The sequence below is a fragment of the Rosa chinensis genome, chromosome 6 (genome assembly GCF_002994745.2).
Source record: "Rosa chinensis cultivar Old Blush chromosome 6, RchiOBHm-V2, whole genome shotgun sequence".
In the NCBI taxonomy this organism is placed as follows: domain Eukaryota; kingdom Viridiplantae; phylum Streptophyta; class Magnoliopsida; order Rosales; family Rosaceae; genus Rosa; species Rosa chinensis.
Genome location: NC_037093.1, coordinates 56,700,235 through 56,725,378, shown reverse-complemented (window position 1 = coordinate 56,725,378; position 25,144 = coordinate 56,700,235). Strand labels below are relative to the sequence as shown.

The following is a 25,144-nucleotide window of genomic DNA, read 5'->3' as shown; positions in this document are numbered from 1 at the left end:
AAGGCGGTTTCGAGGTCGGAGGGGGCGGAACGAAGGAGGACTTGCTGTATTCTACGGAACCATTTACAACTGCCGCTTCCAACTTTCGTTAGTTGGATCTGCATTCCACCTCATTCATGGAAGCCTGGAGACCGGCAACGGCGTTCTGGGCGGCAATTCAATTCCGGCTATGGTGGTGCAACAGTCTGTAATCCAGTCCCAACGGTGGTGGTTCTTCACGTATGCACGCATGCGGTGGAATAACCACTTGGACGATGTCGCTGTGTTTCGGAGGCAGAAGGGCTCAACAATGAAGTGGTCTGGCCACTGGTGCCGGCCATGGTTCTCCAGCAGGGTTGGTCGACGGTGATGGTGCTTCCCGTGGTGCAGCTTGCGGTGGAGGGTGGTGGGTTGTTTGGGTTGTGGGCCTGTGTTGCCTTGATGGGCCTTTGCTGGTGGGCTGGGTATATAGTTTATTTATTTTAAGTAGTTTATTTAATGTTCAATAAATTCCTACCACCTCTTGGTAGGGACTAGTGGGCGTTGTCTAGGTTTGTATACTCAGTATGCCTTGTCTGCCCTAGCGAGGCGGCATATCATGCATTGGTTGCAACCTCCTGGTGGCGGGTGAAACGACGTGTCGTCGGTTTTGTTTCCGATCGGCAGCATATTGGGAAAGCTACTAATTTATTAGTACAATGACACTGCTTTAACTTTCCGATATGCCACCGTCATTGTAAAGCAAATAGAGTAGTTGATACGACACTCTTCGCTATCAGGTGCATGTTTGAATACATTGTAGTTGTAGAGACTGCTGGTATTATTTCAAAGTTTCTCTTGATATGTATTGTAATGAGGAGTTTAGTCTACTTGTCCCCCCCTATGTATTCATCTGTTTCATTAATTAAGGCCTGAGGGCAACCGCACAGCCCTTATTCAAAATATATATATATATATATATATATATATATATATTAATAATATCAATACGATGGATAGAATGAGAGTAAAATCGCAACACCTTTTTGATATAGTCTCAGCTAATGACTATATCATTATGAACGTTTTGTCCCCACAATGATGTAAAATGCATAGATTAATGTGATACTCTTTTATGCCTTGTCCAAAATTTACCGATGCAAGTCAATTGCTTACTCTCAATCTTTCAAAATCGACTCGTGTATAAATAATTTTTTTTTTTTTTTTGTCAAGTCAATTGTATAAATAGTTAGCCTACCATAGTCGATCTACTCATTAGTTTAATAAAATGATTTCGACTTTGATATAATGACATGCCAAACCAACGAAGGAATAGTGCTGTAGCTCGTCTAATCTCATCACCAGTCCAGATAAGACCTACTTAACATTCAAAAGGACCAATACATGTGATGCAGATTAAGAAGTAACAGAATAAGGAATTTCTGAAAAGATCCGGTTCAGTGACTTGGGTTTCAATTTTGGAGTGGTTCAGTGACAAGAGACTTCTCACCCACTAGTTTGGATAAGCAATATTTAAAGGTTTGGTTTGAAAGTTTAGATAAGGTCTTATCCAAGTAGTCAATTTTCTACTAGTCGTAGTGACAGAATAATTAGCGTGTGTTTTTTTGAGGGACCAATAGAGCAAACTTTGATTCATATAAATTCGATAGAGAAGAGTGGATAATCAAATTTGTTATGGACATATGCGAAAACCAGAAACCAGTCGGCGTTTGATGGTTTACACTTACAATGATTGAACGCTGCAGCTAGCGTGGCACTTAGAATTGGATAAACGCCCCGATTGAAAGAACCATGGGCTCCAAGGAGAAAAACAAAAAAGAACCGTGGGATCCAAGAAAAAAGCTACTAGGAAAGTGAGCACAATGTAGAATAATATCATTTTTATGATGAACATTATCAGTATCATTATTAAAAATTTATAATATTACCCAGAAAAATACACTTAATATAATCTATACTATTATTAAGAGAAGAGAGTTTGTCAGTCAAAACAAAAAAAAAATTACCAAAATATCGCTCAAATATTAAAAAATATTTGAACTAAAATATTTGAGAAATACAAAAGGTCAATTCACAAATAAAAACAAAAAAAATTAACAAAAAAAAAATAAAAATAAAAAACAAAATATGTGCAGCAATTTTCTCCACATTCTGTGGAATAACTTCCCACGTAATTATCCACATCCATAGGGTGTGTTTGGAGACTAGTTTATTATTAAGAGAAGATGGTTTGCTAGTCAAAATCTAAAATTTTAACAGAATTGACTCTAAGAGATTAATAAACTTTGAGAATTAATTAAATCACAAGGATAATTAAAACATTTACAAAATGTATTATTATTAAGAAAAATTATTTTTAAAAAAAGTACCCACAAGTCCACAACCCACTTTTCTCTCTTCCATTTTATTTTCTCTGTAATAACCAACTTTTTTCTTTTTATTTTCTAAAAAAATAATAATAATAACTTATATATAAAGAGCATGTGTGGAGAAATGCTAGTATAATTTATAAAATATAACATATTCAGAGAAATGATAGCACTTGTTATATAAAAGTAAAAAAAAAAACTGACTAGTTTTGAATGTTCAAAACCATAAACAAATGTGAACATGTGTCTTGGTAAGTTTTTTTTTTTTTTTAGGGCAACTGAAAACTAATCCATTGATCGAAATCATGACGACCTCACTCGGTCAAGCATGAAGGGTACAAGCACCCCTCATATTACAATGCAAGCTCACGAAGAGTACTAAATCCAAAAGAAATCCATACTTGAAAACTAAAATCCTAAAGGAACTGCTGAAAAAGAAAATGCAGAATTGAAAAAACTCTCTAATCCTACACTGCTCGAAAATGGAACCAATGTCCTGAACAGCTTGACGCTTAAGACCCTTTTGGTGTACGTCGCGACATTCAACACACCCACAACAACATTCTAGGAACAGATGCAGGACAAAGAGCAGGACGGACCACCCCCAAAAAGCCCAGACCCGACCCAAGTGTGAGAAAAATAGGGGAATTGGGCAAGAGACCCAATTCTCTAGATTGCATCCCTGCAGCCCAGAAAGGCAGAGGCCCAAGGCCCACTACCACACCCTACGCGCCTCACACCCAGCCGCCGGATCTGACCCTCTCGAGAAGCAGCCTGCCGCAGCCAAATCAGTCCGGCGGCCTCCCCAGGCAGGAGACCTTGGCAACCATCTCGCCGCCCATCAAAGCCTGTGCTAGCGACTTGTACGTTGCACTAACCGCAGATCCGAACGCCGATCTCTAGCAGGAAAGCTCCGACCTCACTCCTCCTTTAATCCCGAAATCGCGACCGATCTCCTGCTCGTCAAGCTCGATGCCACCAAAGCAAAACTCCGATCTCTTTTGCAAACCCACACTAAGGTCTGTGCTTCGCCTCACCAATCCAGAACCGGACATCTACACCTGTATGTCAAAGCTCTATCTCTGAGCCACGACCTTGGCCTCTCCACCAAAAATCGACGGGAGAAGTCTTCCCGCCTACTTTACCGAACCGAGAAGGTGACGCCTAGCCTCAACAGCAAGCGGACGAAGCCACCGCCCTGCTTCACGAACCTAGGGTTTCGGAATGCAGCTCCGCGAAAAGTAGAGCCCTAATCGCATATGTATAGGACTTTCACCTATATGTCTTGGTAAGTTGGTATTACAATTGGTAGTAAAACGAAGAGTTGAATATCCAATACTTCCTCGCGCACCAACTAATAATTTTATTTATTCTCCACTTTATTGATATAACGAACTAGATGAAAAATGTGAGCTGAAATTATTTCCTTGTAAACCTCGCGTTTAGTCCGACCTTGTCATTAGTTGTATAGTTTTGCTTTCTGTTCCAAAAAAATCATTCCAAGAACCAAATTGAGGTAGAGTAGTTAAATTAGTTTTGATCTAGATGATTGAATTCTAATAAGCTTTTCTTTTTATAGGGATTCTTATGTTTGTTATATATCAGTTAATAAGGAAAGTTACAACAAAACTTTCCGAGTGTGATACTTTCTATTTTATTATCCATAGAAATCAAGCAGACCAGAGAGACATTGTTTTCGAGGAGCTAATATCACTACCTTGTTTTTAAAATTAAAAGAAAAAACCTTTGAAATTTGTAATCGGTTCTAAATTAGGCGGTACCACTGCCAAGTGTCAATCAATCAAGCAGAGGAAACTATCTACTGGTCCCGGACTATCACGTGGCAGTGGCCAGTGGTAGTCCAAACCAGTAACATCACTCGAATTTAGTGGGGTCATGCAAGGTAAAAAAATAAAAAAAAAATTAAATTAAAAGACTAATAAAAAACAAACACAAATTATATGGGTCAATAACATCAATCCGAACTACCACGTGTACTATAGTGCAAGACCACCTAATAATTTCCCAAACCTTGTACGCCCCATTTCGTTGGTCACAAACGTCTCCGAAAGATAAGGCAAAAGCCAAACACGTCACTCTCCTCCTCCACTATATATAAACCCGTGCCATCTCTCATGCTACCACGTCGCACTATAGACAATTCACAATTTCACACACAAACTTAGGCTCCCTAAAAGAAAGCACACTACAAAAGGCGAAGAATAAAAGGCAGAGTGGAAAAGAAGAAGAAGGAGAGCGAGCTTGCAATTCAATCATGGCGAATCGCGCTAAGCTGACTCGAATACCGAGCATGAGAGATCGCGTGGAGGACACTCTCTCCGCTCACCGCAACGAAATCGTTGCGCTTCTCTCCAGGTTAGCTCGCTCTACTCAATTTTGTTTCAGTCGAAAAATCTGAGAGGTTACTGAGTTGCGGTGCGGTTAGGACGTAGGTTACAGTTTTCGTTTGGTTTTGAAGGTATGTGGCTCAAGGAAAAGGGATACTGCAACCGCATGACCTGATCGATGAGCTCGAGAAAGTGATCACTGATGACAAAGCTAGGCTGAAGCTCAGCGAAGGTCCTTTTAGTGAAGTCCTCAAGTCGGCACAGGTTTGTTCTAGTTCATGTTACTTTTCTTAGTTCAAATCCGTAGAAGTGTTATCATTTTCAATTGCTGTATTGATTATATGTCAACGTGATGTTAGTGAAGAACACTCGATCATTTTCAATCACTCTGTATTTATGATGCTATATTTCTCTGTTCTGTTTTATCTATTTCCTTGTGATCAGTCGGGAATTGACCAGAGAATCGGTTTGCTTAGTTAAATTTGGAACATACTCCTCCTCGGTAGTGATTGAGGCTAAAATTAGAAAGTATATTTTTGTTTGCTCTAGTTACGGCTATTTATTTCTTCCTCCAATTGATCTTTTGGAGATTCACATAATTTCCAAGAGGAAATGTAATATTGCCGTTGTCGAGTGGTCCAACTTGTTCTACTATTTGCTCAAGACTCTAGAGAACAAAATAAATGAATTGCATGATGATATAGTTTCAGATACTGCTTGTTCTATCCCTGGAAATTTTAGAATTTAGGTGGGGACTGCGGGTGAGTGTCAGTCCTGTTCTATCCTTGTATGGATTTATCATGCAAATTAGCTTTCCATGAATTAACAGAGATTCTGGTGGTATTCTCGTGTCAGGAAGCCATTATATATCCTCCATTTGTGGCTCTAGCAGTTCGTCCAAGGCCAGGTGTATGGGAATTCGTTCGCGTTAATGTAAATGAGCTGACTGTGGAACAATTGAGTGTTTCTGAATATCTTGGCTTTAAAGAAGAACTTGTGGATGGGAAGTAAGTAAATTTGCGTTAAGTGAATTATCTATTTTTTTGTATAAGTTACATCATGTCTAACAGAAATTTCTTCCTGTTGATGTATTAGGTCTAATGACAGATTTGTACTTGAGCTCGATTTTGAGCCATTCAACGCTAATTTTCCTCGTCCCACCCGGTCATCATCCATTGGGAATGGCGTTCAATTCCTCAACCGCCACCTTTCTTCAATTATGTTCCGTAACAAAGACTGTTTGGAGCCATTACTGGATTTCCTTAGAGCACACACATATAAAGGGCATGTAAGTTGTTGAGCAAGGTTTTTTGAAAGAGAATTATTATTTCAGTCTCTTCACTAGGGATAACCGGATAAGTAGTTTACATTTGGTGAAGTTTACGTAATATCTATTTCGAATCTGATTATTGGAAAGTAAAGTTATCAAATCTATCATTTGATTATTTTCTTCAGTTTGTAACCTTCTTCTACTTGTTATGAGTTTTGCATTCCTAGTACATGTCTTTAACTTACCCTGGGCATAAAATGCCTGTAATAAAAGACTGATGAAATTATTCTGTGTTTTTGTGTGATTACTTCTTTGATCTAGTTAAATTAATGAAAAAAGATATTTGCAGGCGCTGATGTTGAATGATCGGATACAGAGCATATCCAAGCTTCAAGCAGCTTTGGTTAAGGCTGAGGATAATCTTTCTAAACTTCCATCTGAGACACCCTATTCTGAATTTGAATATGTGTAAGCTTATATACAGAGAGACAATAACCACACATTCACACACGTTTATGTATTAATGACTACTTTCTTTCTCTCTGCAACTGCCACACCCAACTTGATATCGTATGTGGTTCTTCTTTTATGTAGATTACAAGGATTTGGTTTTGAGCGAGGTTGGGGAGACACTGCAGAACACGTATTGGAGATGATGCATCTTCTCCTAGATATCCTACAGGCTCCTGATCCTACTACCTTGGAGACATTTCTAGGGAGAGTACCAATGGTTTTTAATGTTGTCATTTTGTCTCCACATGGATACTTTGGGCAAGCAAATGTCTTAGGCTTACCCGACACTGGTGGGCAGGTATTACTTCTCATTTTTCTTTTTAAATAAGTTAGCAGTATTCAAAAATGTGTATATTTAATTGTATATCGGTTCATCCTAGTCCTTTTCACTTCCTCTTTATACATCTAATTGAGGTTTACCATAATGTTCTATATATGAGCATTAAGATGTCAGTCGTCAATGTAATTGTTAGAATAAGAACTACTTATATGATTTCTATGCAGGTTGTCTATATACTGGACCAAGTGCGTGCCCTCGAGAATGAAATGCTTCAAAGAATTAAGAGGCAAGGATTAAACTTCACTCCAAGAATCCTTATTGTAAGTGTCTTTATCATTGATGCAAGAATGTAGATGTTAGCTAATATCTGTAAAGTTAATGGATGTTTTTGCTGCTGGTCCTAGGTAACCAGGCTAATACCTGATGCCAAGGGAACTACATGCAACCAGCGGCTAGAAAGAGTCACTGGAACAGAGCACAGCCATATTTTGCGAGTTCCTTTCAGATCAGAGAATGGTATTCTTCGTAAATGGATATCAAGGTTTGATGTATGGCCTTATTTGGAGAATTTTGCTGAGGTAAAGATGTACATACACTGGTTCTTCTACCCATTACAAATAATGCTTTTAAATTAATGCTTCACCTCCAACAGGAAACAATATATGTGGGATGGCTCTTTTATTTTGATACTAATGACGTGGATTTTAATCTCCAGAGGGTAGGAAGGGCATCTTATATGTTCAATAAGATTAATTTCCATTATCCTCTTTAGACTAGCTAGTAAAACTGCCAATGTATTCTTTTTGTGAAGTATCCATCTTAATTCAATGATTTTACTTGTACAGAGCAATACTATCATAGCAAATTAATCCATGTGATTTCACTGCTGCCACTAGCACTAGCCATTTCGCTTAAGTGTTGTGTATTTAGAATCATATAGAATTAATCCATCCTTTATCAAGAAGATAGCACATGACTTTGTTTAGTCGTTGTGTATTTAGAATCATATAGAATGATATTGTCTTCTATGTTCTCATACTTTCATGCTTTCTCATTGTTTTGCATGTTACCAGGATGTTGCAGGTGAAATTACTGCTGAGTTACAGGGACATCCAGATTTTATTATTGGAAATTACAGTGATGGAAATCTTGTTGCCTCTTTGTTGGCTTATAAAATGGGGGTTACACAGGTTTGATATTTCTTATCAGCTGCAAGGTTCATCATATTGTCCAACAAGAATGTTATCTGACTTTTAGTTTTGACATGTGCAGTGCACCATCGCGCATGCTTTGGAGAAAACAAAATATCCGGATTCAGATATCTACTGGAAAAAATACGATGAGAAATATCACTTCTCATGTCAATTCACAGCTGACCTTATAGCCATGAACAATGCAGATTTTATAATCACCAGCACATACCAAGAGATTGCGGGAACGCAAGTCTTTTCCTTTTGTCTTTATTTTTTTATGTGGATGTGATTATGTGATATAATGTTGATGTTCTTATCTCTCTCTTAGCATGTCCCATAGTTGGTTCTGTTCAGCCTTGTTTAGTTTGGTATATTGGCCATGCAAAGTACACTACCCTGTTTGGGTGTGTTTGTGCACATTTCCTTTTAATTTTTTTTATCTTTTTTTTTTTAATAAGATAAAAAGGTTATTCACAGTCTCACATCTTACTTGAGCATCAATAGTGCATTTGAAAAATGGGATGCATCTACTTCTCTAAATTCATCTGCCTTTTTCTCGTTGTAGTGATGTTAATATCCGTGGTTGCTTGTCCATTGTTTCAGGAAGAATACTGTTGGACAGTATGAGAGCCATAGCTCTTTCACTCTTCCAGGGCTGTACCGTGTTGTTCATGGCATTAATGTTTTTGATCCAAAGTTCAATATTGTGTCTCCTGGAGCTGATATGAGCATTTATTTCCCTTACTTTGAAAAGGAAAAGAGACTTACATCCCTCCATGATTCCATTGAGAAGTTGCTTTATGATCCTGTGCAGAATGATGAGCACATGTGAGTTCCTTCATAGGGTATCAAATGTAGGAATGCAAGTAATTTGTGGCAGTCACCTTATAACTTTTCTTCTTTATTGGTCCAGTGGTCTTCTGAAGGATCGATCAAAGCCCATCTTATTTTCCATGGCAAGGCTGGACCAGGTGAAAAACATGACCGGTTTGGTTGAGTCCTATGGTAAGAATGCAATACTAAGGGAACTAGTAAACCTTGTCTTGGTGGCTGGTTACAATGATGTGAAGAAGTCAAAAGATAGAGAAGAGATTGCTGAGATTGAAAAGATGCATGCTCTCATTAAGGAGTACAACTTGAATGGTCAATTTCGATGGATATCTTCCCAAACTAACCGAGCACGCAATGGTGAGCTATATCGTTACATTGCAGATACTGGAGGTGCTTTTGTTCAGGTATATGGCCTGTCAGTTTTCCTTCATATAAATCTACTGGGGCACTCTAATTTACTTTGCTTAATTTGTAATCGCAGCCTGCACTTTATGAAGCTTTTGGACTCACAGTTGTGGAGTCCATGACTTGTGGCCTTCCGACATTTGCCACAATCCATGGTGGTCCTGCGGAGATCATTGAGCACGGTATATCCGGATTTCATATCGACCCTTATCACTCTGAACAGATGGCTGCAATTATGGCTGATTTCTTTCAACGTAGTAAGGAGGATCCTAGCTACTGGAAGAAAATTGCAGATGGGGGCCTGAAAAGAATTTTTGAAAGGTTTGTAACTTCCTGAAAGTTATGGAGATATGCTTCTCAACTTTTTGTTGCTTGAAGTTGAGCGAAACCTCTGTAACTTTGTAGGTACACATGGAACATTTATTCTGAAAGGCTAATGACATTGGCCGGTGTTTACGGTTTCTGGAAGTATGTGTCAAAGCTTGATAGGCTTGAGACCAGGCGATATCTCGAGATGTTCTACATTCTGAAGTTCCGCGATTTGGTGAGTAATACAAGATATAATCATATTGGAGAGTTTAATTCATAAAATTCGACAGGATTAATTACACTGTGCTCAGACTCAAAGTTATATCCTTCTCATAATAAGTGCATGCATTGTTTCAGGTTAAAACTGTTCCTGAGGCAAGAGATGATCCACATTAAGCTACAATTGCTCCTACTGTTGGGCCTCCTGTAACTCGATGACTTGTTCTTCCACAAGGTAATAGTTGTACAAATGAAATAAAGTTACCCTTGGGTGTGCGATGTAAAACTGTATCCAAGCTCTTCTGAAGCCTTTTTATTTCGACACACGTTCCAGTAAATTTGTAATGAAACTCTTGATATATGCCAAAAGTAAAATTGTTCTACAATATTGTTCAGAATAGGAAATCCTGTCATGGATAATAAGCTAGTGGTCCATTTGAGTCGGAATGTCATTTGGTCCCTTTTGGTACCCTTTCTTCTGAACTCGAACCGTATCCCCACCACGCTAGGCCTGGAGCATGTGAGTATCTCGCTCTGTCAGATATGACAGACCAAAGACCGAGCCTAGCCACTTTTTTTTCGCGCCTAAACACCCTATTCTGACACTACTGACAAGCCTGCTTAGAGACATAGCAGCTTTTTTGACTATAATACGAATACAGCAAAACCCCAGCAGCTATCACATGGCACCACAAAATCTTTCTTTTTCTTGATCTCTCTCCCTTCCATGTCTTTTTTCCACGCTCTTTTCAACGGTCAAATTCTCGTTAACGACCAACGGTAAATTATTTAATCCTAACAATCTAACATTATCCACTGGCACCCAATCTCATATAACAATGTTGTTCCATTGAATCACAACTAGAATTCGTAGTCATGTGGTTTTGAAACACAAGTCTTTCTAGGGTTAACTCAAATGGGATTATGGAGAAAAGTTTTACATTAGAATTAGACTAAGTCGATAGTTCGATTATAGTGTAGGATCTCAAATCGCAAGTATGACATATTAATGAAATTATGAAATTCTGCAGAATGTGATATCCGTTTGGTGTAGTAGATCACAATTTGCTACAATGTACTCATGCCTCTTGCCTTTGGATTCTACCATTTTCAGCTCTTCCAAGGGCAGAACATCCGACATTTAATGTTACTGTAATTCCATCTCTATGGACCCTAATCGAACCAGGCAATAGGGAGTTAAACAGTGGAGGACAAATTAGACCAACAAGCATCCATTAGAACAGTTGTAGAGATATAAGCAACCCCAATGGCCATTCATCGAGCCCATAAACTTTTACACAACAATAAACATCGTTACTGGAACGAAACTTTCTCTGGCGCCAAGGATCATAAGCCCTGAACTATTAATAATCATATTAACCCTAATACAATATTGAGCCAAGGCCATCATCCTCTTCATCATCTAGACCTTGACCACTGTGCTTCGTAGTTCGGGGCCTGGCTGGACCCTCTTGGTCTCGGCCCTATCACCACGTGCACTCTGCATCCAAAAACTTAAAAGAAGCGCTTAATAAGTTAATAATATTCAAACCAGACACCTAACAAGTTGGAGAGAATCTCAGACTCATTATCTGGGTCTCTCTTTAGAAGTTTAGAGTTGGCCAAACGAGTGAGCAAGATAGGCTAGTGCTCCTACAAGGGGTGCGTTAATGTAAGTGGCCGGCTCCGACTGCTCGTAATCGGACCGGTCATCGGGGAATCTGTCGTTCTGGTCCGGCCCACCAATCACAGCACCCACTAAGATATTGGGGTTGGGAGACTGGGACTTCATCACACTGAAGCCTGAGGAGCACTGGATCTTGGCCGGGTGTGAGGCCATGCAGGGTAGTGATGAGCCCCTGTGGTGGATCCTCTGTGGGTACCTTGGCCCATACCCCACCATGTAGGACATCTTCATGGGGTTGTCTCCTAGTAAATAGTCCACCTGATAAATTTAAGGAAAATGTTTAAAAGACTAAACACGATTAATTAAGAGAATGATGGTCCTTAATTAGTTAATGAGTTATGTGACCTGTCTTTTGGCAATGGCTTTGAGTCTCTTTGGGGTGACAGTGGTGCCACCACAGTTAACCACCTGGTGCGAAGAGGTTAAGTACTTGGCATAGGCCAAGATCATGAAGGAAGTAGAGGTCACATATTGCATGTTGCTATCGTTCATTTTGAACAAAAGACCACCTGCAACAAAACCAACGCTGTTAACTAGCCGTTACAAACAAAAGGACCACTGGAATATCACATTCTTAAAGAGAGAGAGAGAGAGATAGGGGACCTGGGGTGTATTGGGTTGATGAAGAGCCTGGTAGGATGGAGCAGATGAAATTATCAGAATGCCCTTTGTATTCATGGAGGGCTGGTAGCTTCTGGACCAGGAATGCCTGTAAAAGAGTCACGTTTTCATATCAGACTGGTAAAACATGAAGGATTAAGCATGAGAAAAATCAAATTCTGAGAAATTTGGACCTTGGAGAGAAGAATTCTTGCTCCAACATGCTTGTTATCCCATCCGAATGTGTTATCGAACTGCGCAGCACCGAGAATCTGGCCATTAGTTTGAATGTAGCCAAGGTAGGTTGGGTTCTTGGTGGCCTTGTGTAGCCAAGCAGCTCCCCATAATAATTCGTCCTAGCATTATTGAAACAGAACAAAGATAATAGCTTTAGCCACTGTATAGAAAGTTAGAAACAACTATAATTGAGAACTTGAAAAGTGGATTAAAGCTTTACCTGATATCCTGAGTAGTCACAATAGAATGGGCACACATATTTCTTCAATCCATTGCTGTAGGCTCCCCTGTGCTTATCAGCAAACTCAAACACCTAGTAGACCCAGAGGCAAAGACAGTCAGAAATCGAATACCCTGTTTTTGTTTGAAATACACAGTTTTGGGCTTGCTTCTTAATCTTTGCTTACCCTCATAGCCCTCCTGACCAAAAGCTTGGAGTAAACGGGGTCACTTCTCCTGAAGACCAATGAAGCAGCAGCAAGAGCAGCAGCAGTTTCACCTGCTACTTCAGAACCAGGGGTATTTGCGTCAATCTTGTAAACACTTCTTGGGGTGTCCATGTCCTCTGGTCTCTCCCAACAAGCGTGGTCCCTGTTAGCATCTCCAACCTGCCAATCAAAACCCCCTTTAATCAGCCTCAGCACTCAAATTTTGTTCATTTCTAAAATATGAACAATGCAGAGCAAAAAAGCTAACCTGGACATAAATGGTGCCTGGGTGGGCTGTTGCTTTGAGGAGGTAATCAGTGGCCCAACGAATGGCTTCTTTAGCATTCTGCAACTCACCCTTCATCAACCCACCAAACTCAATCACACTCCATGAAAGCATGGTGGTGGTGAAAGCCATGGGGAACCCAAACTTGACATTGTCCCCTGCATCATAGTACCCCCCAACCAAATCAACCTGCATTGCACAAATCACAAACTAAATGAGCAAAATCCCACTTCAAATTCCAAAACCAAAAACAGAAAGAACACAATGTGGACTTTATTGGGTTTTATGTGGCTTTTTTGCTTACATGTAAGGCTGAGCCATCCGAGAGACCAGAGTCTCTCCTCCAGTTAAGCCTCTGGTTAGGAGGGAGCTTCCCAGACCTCTGCCCTTCAAAGAAGAGGATTGACTTGGTGAGGGCATCTTTGTAATTGTGACTGGCGACGCGGGGATGGTGGCGGTGACGGTGGACTGGGTTGTGGTAATGGCCAGGAATGGTGGCATTGCAGAGAATGAGGGTGGTGAAAATGCAAGAGAGTAGGAGGCCCAGTGTGAAAGAGAAACCAGAGGAAGCCATTTTGGGTGCCCCAAAGTAAGGAAAACCCAACCAACCAACCAACCAACAACTACCCAAGCTTTAAGCCAAGAGGGTGAGGAGGAACCTGAGACCTATCACTGTATTTATATACTGTAAAGCTGCTACTGCTACTGCCTCAGTACCTCTTTAACATGCTTTCTCATATAAAGAAGTATTAATTTAAGCCCATATCCTCCAATCAAGGCTTGCCTTCTGTTATTTTGATTTGAATTATTTTCACAGCGAGACTTTTGTCACACTGTTTTTGGTTCCTTGTGCATTCCTACTTTTGATATGTAGTGTTAATCTCTTTCTTTATAGTGAGTACAGAAATGACAATTCTGTGTTAGTGTGTTACCCTAGCCCCTATTTGCAGAAGTCCTCACATGGTTACCTGCACTCCTATAACATTTTTGGTAGTTACATCAGAAAAAAACTATTCTGACATGTTTGATCATTGGTATCTTTGCTTCGTTTTAGTTGCAAAACCTCTTGTTTAGCCCAGAGTTTCTGTATTACCATATACCAGAAAACACATTAAAACTTAATCCTTTGGGATCACAGGCAAAATGTACTGAAAATGCATTATTGGTTGGATAGATTTGATAAATGTGTGGCAATTTTAGACACTTCTACCTTGTTTTTCAACTTGACATTGCTTTGAGAAAACAGTAACAATAACCCCTTTCACTTTTCTCTTTTGTTTCTTAGCAATACTTGACTTTTTTTATAGAAATTATTTGTCAGAAAATTAGGAAGTGAAACAAAAATCAATTCTACTATTTATATACCATGTGGAGTTATCTTTGGACATTTGTCGTTGTTTCAAAAACTCTTCATTTTAAAATGGTAAGATATTATTTGTTTGAGTTTTTCTATTGGAACCTCCAAATTTACTCACTTGACCTCCTTGCTTTTTACATCTCCTATCAAATTTTCAAATATTAAATTTACTCACTAAACCTCACTCAAGTTCCTGAAATAACCTCACTCATATAATTTGCAAACAAACTATTAATTACATATTCATTCCTTAACTAGATTACATAAATCTCTTATCTAATAAAAAAGAAACTCAAACACAAGGCATTGGGCTTTAAAAATTAATTTCTAATAAAAAAGATTTTTTTTTTCTCTTGTAGATGTGCAAAAAAAAATTACGAGTAATTTTTCTTAATGTTTAATTATTTTCTGTACCTCATGATTAATTATTTAATAGTTTTTTAGATTTTTTTTACTACTAGCTCTTTTTTTTTTTTTTTTTTTGTAAATATAATGAATAGACAGAGATTTGTAAATATAATGAATAGACTGGGATTTAGGTCATAAAATGATTTCTTTTGTTATCGCTCACCAATATGCGTTCAACATATATGATGATAGGAATTTTTATGTCACATGATCTTGATTATAGTTTTAATTCTTATTAAATATATATAAATGCTTTAATGAGTATGTAGTGAAATTGAAAAAAAAATAGATAAGGAAAATAATAAAGAATGCAATATAATATTATTGAATTGGAAAGTCTAGAGAAATTAAATATAACATTTTTTGGGGTATAATTATTGTCCTTAATAGTCATTTTACAAGAGGTTATATATGTTATTTAATAATTCATAATAGAGTGAGGTCAACTGAGCAGATTTGGAAGTCCCAATAGAAACACTCTATTTATTTCAGTTATTAAGTTGCATTATATGTTTGTCGAAAATGATGAAAGTTGAATTCTCCGACTTTGTTTTCCTTTTTCTTTTCTGGACGTCTACTCTAGATAAGTTCTTTACATATGACTGATTGACTGAGGTTGCTTATTTACGCTTTGGAACTGATCTTCTGGAGGAGCTGTTGCCCATAATCTGAGACAGATAAACACAAAAACTGAAGGTCAGTCAGAGAAAGGTGATGAACATATAAAATGGGTTAAAAATATATGAAGGCAAATTTGCTGTCGGACATAAACGTGGGTTTGCTTCTAAAAATCTTTGAGTTCTGTGATTGATTCACAAGACGGTCAAGAAAGGACCATGCAAAACTAGTGCTCAGGAATGGAGCACTTGAATCTCAGACCAAAAAGGAATGGAGGACTTGAATCAAGAAGTATGGATAAGCCAAATTATTTCTGGGTTCTAATCCCCCATTCACATAATACCAGAAAACCCTATCACTTCAGATCATGCACGCAAAAAATTATGGTTCGTACTGTACTAGTAGGTCCAGTTCCATTTCCATCTTGTAGTGATATGCACCGAATAAAGCCTTAACCATTTTAGAGCTGAATAATTAGCACAAGACGGCCCTATCATAGTTACTAGGGGCAGCTCGTAAAGTCATATGTTTTTGTGTGGTAAAAGGATACATAGTTACTAGGGGAAGCTCGTAAAGTCATATAGTCGTATGTAGCCAAATGAGGTAACCGTTCCGAACTAAGAACTTCTCGAGTTACCAAAATTCATTACATGTATATTGCTAGTAGAAATTATACACTCTTCTCAATTTTCATACACCGTTGTAGCATTATTTAGTGGGGAATATTAGCCTCCGCTTTGGAATACAAGAACGAAGCAAAAAGCACCCAAAGCATGTTACTTCAGAAACTAGTGATTAAGTATATAGTTTTATACATTCAGAAAGGACCAAGGAATAAAAATCAACACCCGAAAACATGGATCGAGGGGAGGAAGTTGTGCATTTAAATTAAACCCCAATGGATAAAATAGGCTAGGCATTAATAAGGGAATGGAAAACTATGGATTATATATAATCATTCCTGGATTGAAGTTGTGGTGAGAAAGCGATGGCCCTTCAATCTTTGACCCTAGACCATGTTTGTGAAAATGGCCTATCCGGATCATCATGTGCTCCTCTGGGTACGTGGTGCCCAGCTCCCACATGCAAAGAAAGCATTCATTCATGTTCTTCTTCAAGAGGCCTCTCTGTAAAAGAGGAACTAGTTTATAAAGCAGACAATGACACCCTGCATTTGCTTATCTGCATTATGCGATCAAATTTATTCCAATGGAGTAATGTGTTTTAGGAACTTATTCTGGTCTTAACATAAGCAACAGTCTCCTGGATTAGATTAACTAATACATTTCATGTGCTCTAAATCCAAACGTGCATGTGTATAAACATAAGTTTTCTTCTAAAAAAAAAAAAAACTTAAGTTGAGGCCTCATGAGTTCGTGGATAAAGTAGAGCATGTGGTAACCCTTCTCATCATTGCAACCCCTTCCAGACTTTTAGCCTTTTAGGTATCAAAATCTGATGTCCCCATATGCTCTTTCTCAATTTCTTTCATTATTTCCGGTTTGCATCCCGCCATTTCCGGTTTTGTTGCAGAGCTCGCCATGATTTTTCATGAACCAAGTGACTAACACATGGTGATTAAAGGGGTAACAAAATTATTACACAAATATGGAATGCATTTCAATCCCTACGTACGCGGATATAATTTTCACTTTTCGAATAAAAATTCTACAAAGTATACAGTTATAATTCATTTTCAATTTCGAAAATGTACCTAAAATTCTATCCGAGTAGGGGCCGTAGGGCATTTCTTACCCTATCAATCATGCACCTTAATTATCATGTAATTGCAATTATTTAAGAATAGGGGCACTTCTTAACCATGTTGGTACCGGAAATTAATGAGTGTCGCCGCCGGCATTATGTTAAACCAGCAAAGTACGGAACTCCGGTAGAATTGAGCCACTCATTTCCTTGTATAAACGCCCCAACCGTGAACTGACTCGCCTCCGTGGAGCTATTAATAACCCGATAACCCGGCCACGTCACCCTGGCGCTCGTATCCGACCCGTTTCCCCGGTTCAAATACTCTCCATAATACAACGTGCTCAGCGCAAACGTGCCATTCCACTCCAACCAGCCGGCGGGGTCCACCACGTCGTCGATACTCGACCTGAGATAAACGGTCCGGGAGTACTCCTTCCACGGACGGCCCAGATACGTCTTGAACGTGGACTTGACCGGAATGAGGTCGGACGCGGCGGTGACCTTGCAGTTGAGGATGGAGATTCCGGTGTTCTGGTTGGGGTCCTCGCGGCCCTGGGCGGTGAAGATGTTCTTCTGGTTCTCGTTGGGCTTTCGCGCGTAGAGGTTGCAGTTCTGCAAGACGACGGCGGCGTTGCCGAAGATGAAGTCGACGGTGCCGTAGACGTCGCATTCGCTGTAGAACTGGCGGAGGGAGTGGACGTAGAGAGTGTCTTGGTAGCCGACGAAGCTGCATTGGTAGAAGACGGAGAGGTCCGAGCCGGAGCGGAGGGCTACGGCTTGGTGCTTGCTTGGTCCGGCTGAGTTCTCGAAGGTTATGCCTTTGGCTATGAACCCTCCTCCGACCACGGCTGCAAAAATACAATTACAAAATGGATCAGTTGGGTTTGATCACATAATAAATGGGCCACTAGAACAACGAAGCCCAACAATGAATGAAAAAGTTATCTAGTTATGTTTGTGAATCACAGCCCATGCAACTTGTTCTGTGGCCCAGAGGAAAGCCCATTCAGGTATCAAAGTGCCTTGTGAAGTTCCGAATCAGAAGTCGGTGAAGCTTGATTACTTTTTCAGAAGTTCAAATTTGGGTAAACTGATTTGTGCAACAAAGCTTGGGTTTAAGGGTTTAGGGTTTAGCTCAGCTGACTCATATGTAGAATATTATCAACTTAAGTACAAGTTTGCTTTGTCTCGGACCAACTACTAACTATATGTATACGAGTTTTATGAGCTTAGGATCTTTTTAACGAGCTTATCAGCTTAATATGTTTTTTAAACTCAGCTTGTTGCTTACACGAACAAATAAGTGAGATTCTTTGACAACTGACAACTGTTTGGGAGTTCTTGCATGTGACCCTTCTTCTAAAGAAGTACTGTTTTGTCAAAAACCACGATACTGAATTATGCTGCAAGTGCCGGAAACAAACAAACCAGAACTATTAGGATTAAAAACAAAGATTCTGTACAATGTCTAGTTATTCTATAATCAGGAGTAGGTAAATGATTGTCTCCATTGAAATTTGGAAATTATTGTTTTTTGCTCTTAATAGTAGTTAAGCAGTAAGAACTGTATTATGCACACAAAATCAGAAAGGAAAGGGCACCCATGTTTTTCAAACCCTGATCTGGCCTTTTGGGTTTGTCATATGGGCACGATTGAAGCATTATGATGCTGTCTTTTTTCTTTTTCTTTTTTTCAGAACAAGAAATGTATAGTCTGCAGATCAAATCATTATACACCACCGAAAATTTGTGAATAGTTAGAGGATAGGAGACGAAATCAAGTCTTGACCAAAAAAGAAGAAAAGAGACGAAGTCGAGTATGTCTGGTTCAACGTAAAAATGATTCGAAAGGGGAATGGGACCGATATATCATTATATCTACACGAGAAGAGACGAATTCAAGTAAGGCAATCAAGCTAGTTTTATGAGACCCACCTACCATGTGAAGGGCCAATTATGATTTCAATTTTATTAGTCTAAATATGTAAGGTTATAATTGATATAAGATAGAAAAGTATTTTAAGATGTTAGATTATCTAACATATATTTTCTTAATAAATTTATCTTTGTACACGTTTGTTTTTTATCAATGAAAAATAATAAAATTACTGAAAAATTTAGATACAACATCTAATATTAATTCGATGAAGTTGTGTAAATTTACAACATAAGTTAGAAAATAGATAACGAATATACTAAAGATAGGTGGAGAGTTGACTTCGAATTAAGTAAATTAGATTAGCGAATAAATTCCCTCCAAATTAGTATCTTGCAGATCAAATATTTTTTCGTTCTTGTGTTACCGACACAACCTTCTCCACAATCTACGGGTGATTAGTTAATTAATCGATTAAGGATCAATCACTTGTTGTGCCATGATTCCGGCAAATGCTTTATGAATTATAATTAACTTTTTTTGCCAATTTCTTCTAGTTTGTGGGGTATCTAAAACTCAATTTGACACCTATGCGAGAAGAACTTACGAACTTAAAACGTTATAATTACACAAAGTAATCTTATTATGAGATCTTTAATTAAGAGGAAATTAATAAAGCTAATCAATCAAAGCACAAGTACGTTGACTTGTTTATATTGAAGTATTGAATATTTATTGCATCATTATTGACTCTTTGGGGTGGTTGGTATCTTTCTATATAGAGTTATAGACACACATGTACATCGTAAATGGTCCTACAAGTATTTTGATGCATAATATTGCTCACTCATCCAAGATCACATGCACCGTGGGGCAACCCTAACCTTCACGAGCGTACCAAACAGTATGAAAGATTTGAAGGATGTTTGCCATTCATAATGTTCTACTTTCTTTTGGTTTTTGGTGAGATAAAGGTTTCAAAATTCACCAGCCAAAGATAGACAAGCAAGTAATTGAAAATATAGATATAGTAGAGAAGAGATTAAACTCACCGACGGTGGCCGATCGGAAAGTAGTCCAGCCGTCGACAACGTTCCTACTCGCTTTCACAACCGTCTTTCCAATCCCATCTCCCAAAAACATAGGGCTGGACTCGGGTCGGTTTTGCAATGTCAATGACTGAACCCGGAACCGAAACCGAGAACTAATTTTCGGTTCGGGTTTGATGTTTTTTGTATGAAGAACCGATGCAGAACCGAACCGACCATTCTCGGGTCGGTTCCTCGGTTTTTCGGTTCCATTCCAGATCGGTTTCATTCTCGGTTTTTCGGTTCCAAACTCAGAGTTCGGTTCCTCGGTTTTTCGGTTCCATTCCAGATCGGTTCCATTCTCGGTTTTTCGGTTCCAAACTCGGATCGGTTCCAAGTTCGGTTCCTCGGTTTTTCCATATAGAAACACTACTTTTCAGTTGTTTCTACTTTCTAGTTTTCACTTTTCCTGATTTCCATACATACATTCAAATGATTCAAAATATCACAATTTATTCACTCATTCAAACTCAAAACAGTATCTACAATATACATATTCAACAATCAACATCAACATAGCAAATTAACAATTTCCTGCAAACTCCCAAACTGTCAAAGCATGAAAGTGATGAAAGCATTAAACAATCCAACAATCAAAAGTTCAAAACTCTCAAACTATCAAACACAAACACTCAAGCACTTTCTAGCAATACAACTACAAACTCAAAGTCTGCAATAATACACATTTCCAGCAATACAAACTCAAAGTTTCACATGCATAAACTGCAAACTCAAAGTCTCACATGCAGCAAATAAAACTAAACAATAAAGTGAATAAATTTAGTCCAATTTAAACAATGCAGCTGCAGCTGCATCAATTTGGAGCAAACTAAAATACTGAAAACTAAATCAATTTGCAGCAAACTAAATTGTAGCTGCATCATTTTTTCTGCCTTTTCTTCTTGGTTGTAGGGGCTGAAGCTGAAGCAATCTGTACCTACAAGTAAGATTTGTAATATACCACCACAGCCTATATGTAGGCTCGTTGCAATACGGCAGCAGCAACTACACATCAGAAAAGACCCACAAATTGCTTCATTTTTTCTCCTTTCAAATTTCGTTTCCATCACTCCTGAATGCCGAATCTTCTTTTAATTGATCTCAATACCTATACAGGTTGCAGTAGCAAAAAGGGAATTTATGTAAGCCTTTCATGCTAGAATGCTAGATACCAAATACATGTATGGTCCAGTAGGAAAGTCTGGCAGTATATACTTATTGATCAATTGATTTCTAAGTACATGTTATCAATTGGTCAATAACATATTGTCGCAAAAATACACAGACATTGATCCTTACTGAAATTCATCTTTGGGAGGATATATGATCAATAATGTGATTGGTAAATAAGAAACATGAGTCTCAGAGACTCATATATGAATGCTAGCTAGGCGGATCTCAATTTTGTTAATCAATGAGCATAACTAATAAAGATAACTTATGTTCATCAACCAGAGGGACAACTAATTTACCTGTAAGTAGTCGTGAGGTGGTGAAGGAGGATCAGCATCTCGAGCCTGGCCAGCTCATTGCCTGGACAGGAATGCACGCCAAAACTGAGCAAAACAGATGCAATATATTTTTTTCATTAACAGTTAACAAACAACAAAACTGAGCAAAACAGATGCAATATATTTTTTTCATTAACAGTTAACAAACAACAAAACTGAGCAAAACAGATGCAATATATTTTGAATTAATAAAAACAATTTCTTAAGTACAACCAAACCAAAATTTAGATCAATTTTGAAATCATAAAAAACAATGGATGAGCTTAGCTACCTGCAATGATGGTGGCTTGAGTTGAGCTCTAAGATCCCATTTTGCAAATGTAACTATGAATGCAGCTTCCTTTTTCTTTGCTTTCTCCAACTGGTGGGAAAAAAAATTAAAAATTAAAAGATGAACAAAAGCTGGAGATTACTGATGACTAATAAAGGAACGATGAACACAAACCTGAAATGCAGAATGCCACTTCTGAACCTCAGATTTTGCAGCATCATATTCCATCTGTAACCAAGAAGATCATAATTTAATATATGAGAGAAGAATTAGAATGTAGGTACAACCATATAACACATATAATGGTGGTGCATGCATCAAGAGGTGCCATGAATCAAGCATGTGACTAGAAGGAATTACATTTGACATGATTTTTAAAATTACACACTAGTAAGCATTAGATTTTCCAACTAGATGGAATTTGATGTCACATGAGTGATATATCACTAACTGTAGAAGGATAATGAAGAGATAGAAACGAGGGAAACTGAAATATGATACATACTTGGCACTTTGCAAGATCATCCTTAGATAGTAATGAAGACTGCAAAACAAATTCATTGTCATAATCAATTTAGGCCCTCCTGAATATTCAATGCAAAACCAACTGCCCAAGGTATAGAAGTTTGATCAGTAAACTATAAACCATTCTAGATTTCAGAGTACCTCTCACGCAGAGACAAAATCATTCCTGTTGCAACACCGGGAGCAATTTCTTCAACTTTTGCTTTAACCTACATTGTAAATAAATCACTATCTTTCTCTAAGGGACTAAACAATAACCGAACGATAAGCAATGCATATATCAGATGGGTGCTCTAACCCAGTAAGCAAAAACCATCAAAAATTGAAACTTTGAAACAAACAAGAACAAAGTTTGAATTTTTATACCACAAATCTTGATGGGTGCTCTAACAAATTGGGTTGTTGCAAGAAGATATCTTTAGAGGTAGAGCAGAGTTGTCGGATCTCGGACTCCAATAGCTGCACGCCTGCACCTGCTTTCCGGGTCGGCCTCGGACTTCAAGAAGACGGCTGAAAGATCAAAGACTGAAACTTGAAGAGAGAAGAAGAAGAAGAAGATGAAGGAGAAGGATAAGATAGGGAGTGAAAGAAAAGCATGAGACTGGGGTCCAGACTTACATTGATGGAGGTCGAAGACGGGGATGCATCAACCAAATCGCAGATGGCTAACAGCCCAACACAAATCGAAGACGCGATGGTCTTGCTCGTCGGGGCTGCATCCGATCTTTGAGGGCGATCGTCTTGGTCGTCTGGGTTTTGAATCTTTTGATCGCCTTGGTCGTCTGGGTTAGAGAATGGAGAGTTGGGGTTTTGAGAGGCAGTGAGCGATAGAGAGAGGCAGTGAGAGATAGAGAGAACTAGAGAAATTTTAGGGTTTTGAACTTTTGATCGAATGGATAGATCGGAATCATCGGGGCCTGATCAAATGAGAATGGGTTTATTTTAGAGAAATAAGCTCGGCCCTTATATCCACTTATACACTGACATATGTATTTCGGTTCCAAGGGTGTTTTAAAAACAAGAACCGGAACCGAACCGATAATACTTCATTAGGAACCGAACCGAGCAAAATGTAAATATATATACCCTAAAACCGAACCGAACCGAGTTTTTCGGTGCGGTTCGGTGCGGTTCCTTCGGTTTTTCGGTTCGCCAGGCCAGCCCTACAAAAACATCAAATTCTTCTTCTTGCTCACAACCTCTACATTCTCAAAGTACGCACCAGCTTTTATGTATATGACAAACCTTCATATAATACATCCAACGAACCCAATTAATATTCCACTTCAACCACATTGATGTGTACTTATTTATAGTATACCTGTATACGTATCAATTGGTAAACAAGTTTGGCTAAGGAGTTTACCTGGTTGCGCTCGAATTTGGAGCCGTAGCCACTGCGTCGGTGATGGTGGTAAAGTTTCCGCTACCGTCTTTCGCCACCACCAGATCAAACTGGGTCTGATTTGCCGAACTAGTCTGCAACAGTTTTCGAGCTTTGGATCCGACCCATGTAGGGAACCCCTTTTTCATGGGTCCGTACTCGTCAGTCTCATGTTCAACCACTCCCGGAATCTTCTTGAGCATCACAAGGGCATTGCTAACGTGCTTGCAGGTAGTATTCAATCTGCTCTCCAATTCATCCTTCACAGCTTTCGCCGTACTACTGCTGGAATCAAACCCTTCGAGACACGTGTACTGGTTCGTCATTGCGGCGCTGAGCAGAGTCCTCAAGTGGTTGTAGTGCTTGGCCGCCGGCGACTTCTTGGAGTTGAGTTCCGACATGACAGCCTTGAGCTCGGCAATGGTGTTGTCGAAGAGCTCGAGACAGTCGTCGAGAGCTTGCTGCTGACCGGCGGCGAGCTTGGTCTTGGTGTGCTTTTTGATGCTGGTGCAGTTGGAGTTCGAGGCTATGACCTCGTACATGGTCTTGTTGACGGTGGAGGATATGATTTCCGGGACCGATTTCGAGCTCAGGTTCGGGAATGAGGTCAGGGTCGAGACGCAGAGATCTTTGTAGAGTGTGTTTTGGCATGTTGAGTGGGCTACTTGGTTGTGCTTCTGGACATGGATGATAAATTCTTTTGTGGGTTTGGGGCTATTTGTGAAGTGGCTTTGTGAAAAGAATAGGATGAGGATGAAGACTGAAGTAGGAAGCAATAATAGCAAGAGCTTTGTTCTCCTTCTTAGACTATACATGGCTGTGACTTTGCGCTTGTGAGATGGAGAAATGTGCGAGGACAAGGAATGTGAGTAATGAGTAGTATATATAGGATAGTTGATGATGAGTGTAAAAATGAGCAGTAAATAATTTAGTTTCTGGTTTATTAATTGGTTAGATTCTATTAGATTTTCTTTTGGGTTATGTAGATTCCTAGCCTAAGTTAGTAATGAATAATCTTCTCAACAAAAAAAAAAAAGTTAGTAATGAATATAGCCAGCTAGCACAAGTCAATAACCCACATGACCTCTATTTTCTAGATTTCGCTACAAGATCGACTGATCGAGTATTATCACGAGTTCTTTTACTATATTCACTACTTTCGCTTTTGCTCGCGAAGTTTAAGTTAGTGTTACTGTGTTAGGTTTGATCATTTGGTTGAAAAGGACTTAGAGAGAGGCCTCTGTTAAAAAACTGAAATAGAAGGGTGTGTAAAGACTAAAGAGGGTCTAGAGAGTAGAGATAGTTACTGGACCGGGTTGTATTAATGGCTATTCCTTCAGATCTTCATGATTGAGCCGGTTTAGGTTTGAAGTTACAGGCCTATGTTACAAATTCCCCATCTCATTGCGGGCGGAAAACGAATAGACATCTCGATGTGATACAGC

General features: G+C 38.9%; 4 protein-coding genes across 9 annotated transcripts; 1 reads left to right on the top strand and 3 right to left on the bottom strand.

The window, feature by feature from the left end:
• The first annotated feature begins 4,471 nt into the window (after positions 1–4,471).
• LOC112169184 (sucrose synthase 2) lies at positions 4,472–10,104 on the top strand. Its single transcript, XM_024306167.2, has 15 exons — positions 4,472–4,724; positions 4,828–4,960; positions 5,552–5,703; positions 5,792–5,984; positions 6,316–6,434; positions 6,561–6,777; positions 6,984–7,079; positions 7,164–7,337; positions 7,833–7,949; positions 8,032–8,198; positions 8,556–8,780; positions 8,866–9,187; positions 9,265–9,509; positions 9,594–9,732; positions 9,855–10,104. Exons 1-15 carry the CDS (start codon positions 4,624–4,626, stop codon positions 9,891–9,893), a joined length of 2,439 nt encoding a protein of 812 aa, XP_024161935.1. The 5' UTR covers positions 4,472–4,623; the 3' UTR covers positions 9,894–10,104.
• Positions 10,105–10,932: 828 nt separating this feature from the next.
• Positions 10,933–13,588, bottom strand: LOC112169185 (endoglucanase 17). The gene is made up of 8 exons (XM_024306168.2): positions 13,259–13,588; positions 12,937–13,143; positions 12,648–12,848; positions 12,461–12,553; positions 12,198–12,359; positions 12,007–12,112; positions 11,749–11,912; positions 10,933–11,661 (listed from the first exon to the last, which is right to left on the bottom strand). The coding sequence occupies exons 1-8, from the start codon at positions 13,526–13,528 to the stop codon at positions 11,329–11,331; spliced, it is 1,536 nt and encodes a 511-aa protein (XP_024161936.1). The 5' UTR covers positions 13,529–13,588; the 3' UTR covers positions 10,933–11,328.
• A 3,363-nt stretch (positions 13,589–16,951) lies between these two features.
• LOC112174224 (pectinesterase) lies at positions 16,952–24,568 on the bottom strand. Of its 2 annotated transcripts, XM_024311961.2 has the most exons (4): positions 23,682–24,568; positions 23,489–23,560; positions 19,973–20,061; positions 16,952–17,892 (listed from the first exon to the last, which is right to left on the bottom strand). In XM_024311961.2, the coding sequence occupies exons 1-4, from the start codon at positions 24,512–24,514 to the stop codon at positions 17,198–17,200; spliced, it is 1,689 nt and encodes a 562-aa protein (XP_024167729.1). In that variant the 5' UTR covers positions 24,515–24,568; the 3' UTR covers positions 16,952–17,197. The 2 variants fall into 2 exon arrangements, with proteins under 2 accessions (XP_024167729.1, XP_024167730.1); XM_024311962.2 differs by lacking the exons at positions 23,489–23,560; positions 23,682–24,568 and having other exon boundaries at positions 19,973–20,063.
• LOC112174225 lies at positions 20,625–23,366 on the bottom strand. 5 transcript variants are annotated; one of them, XR_005801888.1, is made up of 8 exons: positions 22,934–23,362; positions 22,682–22,846; positions 22,457–22,524; positions 22,296–22,334; positions 21,965–22,018; positions 21,791–21,880; positions 21,481–21,564; positions 20,625–21,116 (listed from the first exon to the last, which is right to left on the bottom strand). XR_005801888.1 is itself a non-coding variant. In XM_040508951.1 (8 exons), the coding sequence occupies exons 1-6, from the start codon at positions 22,960–22,962 to the stop codon at positions 21,844–21,846; spliced, it is 357 nt and encodes a 118-aa protein (XP_040364885.1). In that variant the 5' UTR covers positions 22,963–23,366; the 3' UTR covers positions 20,625–21,116; positions 21,481–21,541; positions 21,791–21,843. The 5 variants fall into 5 exon arrangements, 2 of the variants coding, with proteins under 2 accessions (XP_040364885.1, XP_040364884.1); XR_005801889.1 differs by having other exon boundaries at positions 22,682–22,840; XR_005801887.1 differs by having other exon boundaries at positions 22,682–22,825; positions 22,934–23,353.
• Positions 24,569–25,144: the final 576 nt, after the last annotated feature.